Here is a 9144-nt window from a genome sequence, read left to right on the forward strand (position 1 = left end):
CCATAAGCACTGGCTGAGTGCAAAAAACATTCACCTCACCTGTAATCAAGTGTCTTGTCCCTAATGGCAGGAATGTATTTTTGTGGTATGCGGGGTTTCAGCTGACTAAGCTCTATTTTATTTTAGTGCTTTTTAAAAAGTAGTGCTTCTTAAAATCTTTGCCCTCATGACAGATAGTATTCTTTTCTGTTACAGAATCGAATGCATGAAAGCATGAAGTTGTTCGACAGCATATGTAACAACAAATGGTTTACAGATACATCTATTATACTTTTTCTAAACAAGAAGGATCTCTTCGAGGAAAAAATCAAAAAGAGCCCTCTCACTATTTGCTATCCAGAATATGCAGGTACACTGCTCTCTGTGGATAACTTGTCAAGTCAGGGATCTCTAGGGAAAGTCCCCCTAATGCAAAATTTCAGTTACAGATTTGAGTCTTTGCCTTAATAATTCTTACCTTTAAGGGAGATTATTAAACTACGCTCAAGGACAGATAGTTTCTTGAGGTATAGCTAAGATGATTGAAATAGCATAGTCATATGGAAAAGCTGTTAAGATCATTTTCTGTGATGACTCCAAGTCTTCATAAACTTAAAATATTGATTTTTTTATCCAGTGACCAGTTCTCTTGTCAGGTATGTGTGATGCACCATAAGACAGGTCTGTGCACACAGTCTAATCTCAAACACGGATATACCCCTAAAGTAGTGCAGCATATTACTACAAAGAGCGGTAATTGTAGGGGATATCGGAAGAAGGAATCCATGAAATTACTTAACTTTTCAGGGGAGTCAGGCAAAGGTTCACAAGAAATCCTAGCACTGGTAATGAGACCTTTAATGGTCCTGTCACTTCCCTGCTGCAGGAAATGGTTCGCATTTCGAAAAAGAGACCTGAGGGACAGTCCTGGCCTCCCATGATTAGCTCTTTGATCTTGAACAAGGCCGTTAATTTACCTGGGTCTCAGTACTCCATTTGTGAAATCAGAAGTTGAGTTAAAACTTGGTTTTAGTTGTGTTTCTTGGAACCTCTTGGGCTGCTTTTGACAAGTGGGACCCGGAAATGGAGACATTTCTCTCTGCCACCCAGACATGCACACAGCATCTCTCTTATTAAAGTCGAGTGACTTTGTTGTTAATCTGGTTTACATTTTGGGTTTCTGAATAAGATTTTATTTTAATGAGGAGAACTCTGTGCCTCAAATAAAAAGGGTTTGACTACCACTGGTTTATAGGGTTTAGTTCATAGCTAATTGATACAAGTTATTCACCCTCACTCCATCCTTTCTTTACCTTTTTTTTTTTTTTAAGATTTTATATATTTATTTATTTGCTTACTTACTTTTGCTAGAGACCGAGGGGGAGAGAGAGAGAGTGTAGGAGCCAAGGGAGGAGCAGCGGGAGCAGCAGATTCCCTGCTGAGCAGGGAACCTGACCTGAGCCACTTTTTTTTTTTTTTTTTTAAGTCTCAAGATCTTGTTTCATTATAAACACAATTTCAGTCTTATAGGGAGTATATTGTGCAATGAATATTTACTGCCTTGTCACAGGCGCTGATAAAACAGCTCTGTGATGGCAGTGCCCTCACATCCCTCTCCTGCAGGTGAGAACACTTGAGCTTAGTGACCGTCCAGACCCACGTCTGCGGCACTCCTGCACCCAGACCCTTAACAGCCAGACCCCCACAATTAAATCCGCACTAGAACCAAAGGGGAAGGTTCTTTGACAAATAGAATCACGCTATTCATTATTACAGGGTTTTTTGATGTGTACTCCAGGGTTATACTTCATAATTATTTCACATAGGTGCTTACTTTTAAACGTTTATTTTCTTTTTGAAAGTCGTAGTATCTGGTCACCTTGTTCAGAAGCATTGTAGTGCTTATTAGGCATACGTTCTGTCTCCAAATTTGAAGTTAGCCAGAACCAGGGTGCCTCAGTTTTGCCTATACTTTCATCTTCCAGTTTATTTTCGTCACTTTCTATTATCAAGTAGCCATTCTGTGCTACTACCACCAGAGTGCCCACATGAATCCATAACTACCACGTACCAATAGGGATTTCAGAGCCGCCAAGAATATTTCTCGTGTTGTCACGTAATTTCCTCACGTGCCCAGGGTTAGGGCCCTCAATGAGGACTTCACACGATAATCCTGAGTTTTGATTCCGCTGCTGCTTGCTGCAGCCTCCACTGTTGAATTCCCACGACTATTGACTCTAAACTACGTGATCAGTTTCTCTCTACCACTGCCTGCTCCGTTTTCCCCCTCTTCTGCTTAAATATCCATATGTTGGCATTTCACCACATTCCATCTGCAACCTGTGATCTTGGAGTGCACTCTCCTTTCATAGTCTTGTTTATCCTCAACATGTTAAATTCCAAGGTCGATTCTCATTTCTCTCTAGAGCTTGTTGAACATGTACATGTTTTTTAGCCCCTGAAACTCAAACTGAACTCATGGGATTTGTTTTCTCAGCTCTCTTCTATCTCCCTTTCAGTGCTTCAGGTCTCCATTCGTGACCCAGGTTATCACCTATCCCTCTCTTTACACATGACGGTTCTAGTGCATGGAGAAAAGTTCTGTCACCTTCCCACTCCATCCTTGCCAATCTTAATTAAAATCAGATGAGAAATGTGCTCATGAGTTTATTCATATATCTTGTAGCTCTTGGCACTGAGCAGTCTAGCTACCCATAATATATACGGCAAGTTGAGTTATGCACTCAGTGCAAGCTGTTTTCCCAAAGCATATTTTTAATTGACAGGTTGCATTAACTTCTATTCATAAGACACAGTTTATTGCTTTAGCAATTCAGAATATCAGCCGTATTGTGATTTAATAAACTAAATTTTGATGTGTGAAGTATATGGTGGTCTGCTAGCAACCTGAGTTACATTAAAACATAAACTTATTTTGACAATCTAGAAAAAGTATAAAAATTCCTAGAAACATACAACCTACCAGGACTGAGTCATGAAGAAACAGAAAATCTGTTCAGACCAATTACTTCATAATCATAACCTTCCAATAAGTAAGTCCATTACCAAATGGCTTTACTGGTATATCCTACCACCATTTTCAGAAGAATACATACTAGTCCTTCTAAAACTCTTGCAAAAAAATGGAAGAGGAGGGAACACTTCCAAACTCATTTTATGAGGACAGCATAACCCCAATACCAAAACCAGACAAGGATGACATAAGAAAATTATAGGCCAATATCCCTAATGAACATGAATGCAGAAATCCTCAACAAAATATTAGCAAACAGAATTTAGCAATCTGTTCAAAGGATCATACACCATGATGTAGTGGGGTTTATTCCAGGGACACAAGAGTAGTTTAACATTTGCAAATCAACATGATATACCACCTTAAAATTAAAAAGTCTTATCTCAAATGCAGAAAAACCCTTTGACAAAATTCAGCATTCACTTACGATAAAAGCTCAGCAAAGTCGGTGCAGAGGGAATGTAGCTCAGCATATAAAGGCTACTATACATTATAAACCAGCAGTTAACATCATACTTCAACAGTGAAAAACTGCAATCCACTAAGATCAGGAACAAAACAAGGAATCCCTGTCTTGCTGCTTTTATTCAACATAGTATTAGAAGTGCTACCCGGAGCAGTTTGACAAGAAATATAAGGCATCCATGCCGGAAAAGAAGAAGGAATACCATCACTGTTTACACATGACAGGTATATATAGAACTCTAAAGACTTTACCAAACACCTATTAAACTAATCAATGAATTCAGTCAAATTGCAGGATACACGGTATATACACAGAAATATTTTGCATTTCCATACACTAGTAATGAAGTATCAGAAAGAAAGTAAAATACTACTTACAACCGCATTAATACCTAGGAATAAATTTGAGGAATAAATATAAATAAATTAATACCTAGGAATAAATAAATATCTCTACACTGAAAACTACAAGACATTGGTAAGAGAAGTAGAAGAAGACCTAAATAAATGGAAAGATGTTCCATGTTCATGGGAAAATACTGTTAAAATACCTATACGACCCAGAGCAATCTGTGGGTACAATGCAATCCCTATCAAAATTCCAATGGCATTTTGTTTTCCCACAGAAATAGTATAAACAATCATAAAATTTGTGTGGAACCACAAAAGAACCCAAATAGCCAAAGCAATCTTGAGAAAGAACAGAGCCAGAGTCAGCATGTTCCCGGATTTTCAACTATATTATAAAGCTGTAGTAATCAACACAATATGGCACCGGCATAAAAATAGACACATATGTCTGAGGAACAGAATAGAGACTCTAGAAGAAAACCCACACACATATGATAAAAAAATTTACAACACAGGAGCCAAGAACATACAATGAGGAAAAGGCAGTTTCTTAAAAAAAATCGTGCAGGGAAAACTGGACCACTGTATTATACCATACACAAAAATGAACTTAAAATGGATCAAAGACTTAAAATTAAGACTCCAAACCATAAAACTCCTGGAAGAAAACAAGCAGTGGCTCTGTGACATTGGTCTTGTTGATGCTTTTTTGGATCTAACATCAAAATTAAAGACAACAAAAGCAAAAAATACACAAGTAGGACCACATCAAACTGTAAAGCTTTCACACAGCAAAGGAAACCATCGACAAAATGAAAAGGCAGCCTATGGAGTGGGAGAAGATATTTGCAAATCATGTATCTGATAAGGATTAATACTGAAAACCTATCAAGAACTTCAGCTCAATAGTAAAACACCAAAATATGGCTAGAGGCTTTGAATAGACATTTTTCCAAAGAAGACATACAAATGGCCGGCAGGTCCATGAAGAGGGGCTTAAAATCGCTAATCATCAGGGAAATGCAAATCAAAACCACAGTGAGCTATCACTTCACCTGTTAGAACAGGTATTATCAAAGAAACAAGTGTGGTGAGGATGTAGAGAAAAGGAAACCCTCTTGCACTGTTGGTGAGAATGTAAATTGGTACAGCCACTATGGTAAATAGTATAGAGAGTCCCACAAAAAATAAAAATTGAAATACGATCTAGCAATTCCACTCCTGGGAATATTTCCAGAAAGAGTGAAAACACTTGCACCCCCACATCTGTTGCAGCATTCTTTACAAAAGCCAAGATACGGAAAGTGGAGGGAAAGCACTTAGTATCACAGGTGGGAGGTGGTGTATAGGGTCCTGCCTGACATGTCGTGAGCCACAGAGGTGGGAGAGAGGATCTCAGAATAGCTTTACCAAGCAGGCTGGGTAACAGGACCTTGAAGCCAAGCAAGTAATTTTGTCATTACTGCAAAAGAGAGTTTTTTTTTTTTTCAGGAGGAACATTTTTGAGGTATTGTATATGTACATATATAAAATATATACATACGTGCACACTTAGCATAAATGTGAAGCTCACTGAATTTTAAAAAATGAAAATACAGATATATTTACCATTCAGATCAAGAATCTGAATATTACCAGGTCCCCAGAAACTCCGTCATGCTCCTCCCAGTCTTAAGCAATCACAACCCCCACCCTCCATACACACACACACACACACGTAATTATGACTTTCATCATTTTTTATCAATTTTTATTGTTTTCCATCTTTTTCCAAACATCAGTTGAATCGTACAGTTACATACTCTCTGTGTCTGGCTTGTTCCGCAATGTGGTTCTGGACCTCCTTCATGCTGTGCATAGAAATTCTCATTTCTCATTACTGTCTGGAAGCTCATTGTGCAGCTACACAAGCTTTATTTGCCAATCTACTGCTAATGAACTTGGGGGTTGTTTCCTAACCTTGAAGTTGGTTCTGCCGTGAATAGTCTTTTACAGGTCTTCTGATGAACATTTGTCTGTGGCTCTGTCAAGGGCACACCGAGACCCTATGGCTGCCTCGTGGAGTATGCGTGTGATTGTCTTTAGATACAGACCACTTCCGCAGTGCTTGTACTGAGAAGTCTTTAAGCTCATGGCCATAAGCCACATTGTAGACCCATGTACAATTTTTGAATAAAGAAAAATGGGAAAAGCTAATATGTATAGAGAAAAGGGACTAAAAAGTACTGATCAGCATTCAGCCAACATTCCTTGATCAACTACTAGGTTAGAAAGCAAATGGCATGCCACCCTCAGGGAGAGTTGGCTCAGTATTGGGATGGAGCTAATAAGGGAGAAGAAAGGGAGATCTGGTGCTTGAATCTGGCAGGGACAAAGACCCTGGGGAGCATGGAATACCATGCTTTTGATTGTAGGGTTTCTTTGAAAGGCTGACTGACAGTCATGAAAAAGTAATTAACATTGGGTTTATTTTTCATTTAGAAGAAATCATTTCTCTCATCCCAAAAGGGAAAATACAAGGACAGAATCCACATATTTTGTATGTATGAAACAGACTTCAGTATTTGCAGGTCCATTTTGCTTAACTGTGCACTCATTTTAACTTTTCGCCTTGTGTTTTTCTTGCCTTTTCCCATCTCAGGCTCAAACACATACGAAGAGGCAGCCGCATATATTCAGTGTCAGTTTGAAGACCTCAATAAAAGAAAGGACACAAAGGAGATATACACCCACTTCACATGTGCCACAGATACTAAGAATGTGCAGTTTGTTTTTGATGCTGTAACAGATGTCATCATAAAAAATAATCTAAAAGATTGTGGTCTCTTCTAAGTTTTGCAGTTAATGGGGAAAAAATGCATTTTCAAACCAAATGAGTGCTTATATGGGGATCTCTCTAAACTAGAGTCTTGCAGCAACACGGGAATGTAGTATACGGCAAATGCATCTGGGACCTGACCAAAGTTGTTCTGTTGTGTCTTTTTTTAACTGAAAGGAGCAGAAGGACCTTTCTTAAATGTGAGAAGTGGTCCTGCAGCTTGAAACTAAGGGCAGTGTTAACGCTTGGCTCTAGTGTATTGATGATTTCTGCGTAAGTGTAAATATGCAAATGTATGTATACATGTATTTATAACTTTAGTTTTCCACACTACTTTTAGGCTTTAAGAGTGGCAACTTCAGATTCTAGCGTGATGGCTTTGGTAATATCAGAAATATTAGGTACTTTGTACTGAATGACAGACTATTACTTTGTTTGCCAGTTTTAAACAGCTTTATTTATGTTCATGTCCTGTAAATTTTTAAGTACAGTAATTAAAAATAGGAAACATTGCAGTCCTTATCTTGATTATATGTATACTTATAATTCTAAAGTTATTTGTACAAACATTGCACAGACTATTTTAATAACATGATTTGTTCTTTAAATTCAATGTGTTTTACTGAAATGTTCTTCAGAGATGAATATACCTGCCTTTGGATCAGTTATGTAAACATTGTATGCATTTTAATTTTTCTTTTAAGAGTGCATGCTGATCGGATTCTACATTGAATTTGGTTTGAAAAACTAAAAATTTCAGATTTTTGAGGATATACTCTTAGACTTACTGTAAACACTTAATTTTTATTCAGTTGGTTTGTTTTCACTTTGAATTTTAATATTTGGATGGTATTCATGCATTTCCTTAAAGGTGATGCCAGATTAATTTTTATACACTTTAAATAACTACATTTTTATTTATAACTAAGTTTAGGTGGATTATTGAGAGCATTTTGTGGGTAAAAAATATGTCAGCATAATGAATTTTGAGACATTCATTTGTGTATTTCCTTTGGGAAATCCCTTGTACCTAGAACACATGATAGTTCCTTATTTGGAAGATAACAAGAAAGACCTTTGATTATTCTGCTGCTGATGTAATGCAAGCTTTAAATTCATATGTATAACTAGTTTCAAATTTAATTATCACACTATACTAAAATTACTTTTTTCCCTTAGACTATTCAGATTTCCTCCACTTGCTTGAGTTCATCTTTTTCAGTTATGCTATTATTTCTGAGACTGAAATGGGCAATTACACTTAGAAAATGAGTAGTAGTATTTAATAAAGTCAGTGACTGTATGTATCCTGAAATAAGTCTTAAATGTCAGCTCGATATTGAATTTTGATAGCCTTTTCTTTTGATTCTTCACAATGTGTCTCTGTGACCTCATTTCAACAACATGAACAGCATTCCCTACGCTCCTTCTGTTTTGTGTCCTCATCTTGAAGAAGTCCTTCAGTAAGCTCTGTGGATAAGTACTTTCTAAGTTGAGTTATGTGCTGTCATTTTGTTGGAGTATATTTCTTGACGTGTATGTGTATGTATGTGTGTGTGGGGGGGTAACCACAGACTACATTTTCACCTGTTCTATTTTGGGGATTCATTTTTCTTCTTTGTAAAGAAATTTGAAGTTCTCACACTTTTCTTAAATGTGTTAGTTTAGATTCTTTATGTGCCTTTCACAAAAGATATGTTCTCATTAATTTTACCAATGAAAGACCTGTAACATCCATATCGTGAAGCTATGTATGAGATTCACCTGTACTAAGAATAAATTTGAATAATGAGAAATACTGTTTAAAAAGCAACAAAGAAGCACATCTTGGTGACCATCATTGGTGAATTCCTGAACTTTATTCTGTGTAATTGTGTTACTAATAAATCCTAATAAATTTAAATTTTTAAAATTTTACAAACCTGTTGACTAAACACATGTTTTGCATGAGGATTTAAGTATCTCTCTAGGAAGTCCATTTCTCCAGTATCTTTGCTATCTTTTTGCAATTTCATCTACTCCAGAAGCTTGAATAAATTTTCGGGCCCTAAGTTTTCCTCATGAGCTATGGTGTCACATTTAGGACTGCCAGCTTGATATCCCCTTCTGAGAATGGACTGCCTGCTCCACGTCCATATGCACCAGACCATCTTCATCATCATTCTACCATTAAACTAGTTCTCACCTCCTGGTGTAGCCCACTCAGTACCATCATTTATTCAGTCCCTTAATGGGGAACTTTTTAGCCACTTTTTAGCCCTCATCTCCATCTCTAATAAGCCACCCTCTTGCTCACAAGTCTACTTATCTAATGCCTCACTGGATTTAATTTTTTTCTTTATACTCTTTACATTCTTTACATTCCTACTGAATGCACGTTTTTGCTTAACTTCCACAGGAAATGGCTTATTAAATTTCCTGCCTCCCATTTCTCCCTTCTTTAACCCAGGCCAGTTATCCCAATATAGAACTGCAGCTGTGTTATCGTCTGTGCATT

At 37.2% G+C, this 9144-nt stretch overlaps 1 protein-coding gene across 2 annotated transcripts in view; it reads left to right on the forward strand.

Annotated features, from left to right (window-relative positions):
* Positions 1-8565, forward strand: part of GNAI1 (G protein subunit alpha i1) — an 84901-nt gene extending 76336 nt beyond the window's left edge. Inside the window, exons 7-9 of one of the 2 annotated variants that reach the window (XM_080818696.1) lie at positions 196-349; positions 6311-6368; positions 6471-6658. In XM_080818696.1, the coding sequence (XP_080674822.1) occupies positions 196-349; positions 6311-6368; positions 6471-6519 (261 nt within the window). In that variant the 3' untranslated portion in view covers positions 6520-6658. Of the gene's footprint in view, positions 1-195; positions 350-6310; positions 6369-6470 lie in introns of both variants that reach the window. The other variant, XM_080818695.1, reaches the window with a different exon arrangement.
* The last annotated feature ends 579 nt before the right edge of the window (positions 8566-9144 follow it).

This window comes from Martes martes (genome assembly GCF_963455335.1).
Source record: "Martes martes genome assembly, chromosome: 11".
Lineage (NCBI taxonomy): Eukaryota > Metazoa > Chordata > Mammalia > Carnivora > Mustelidae > Martes > Martes martes.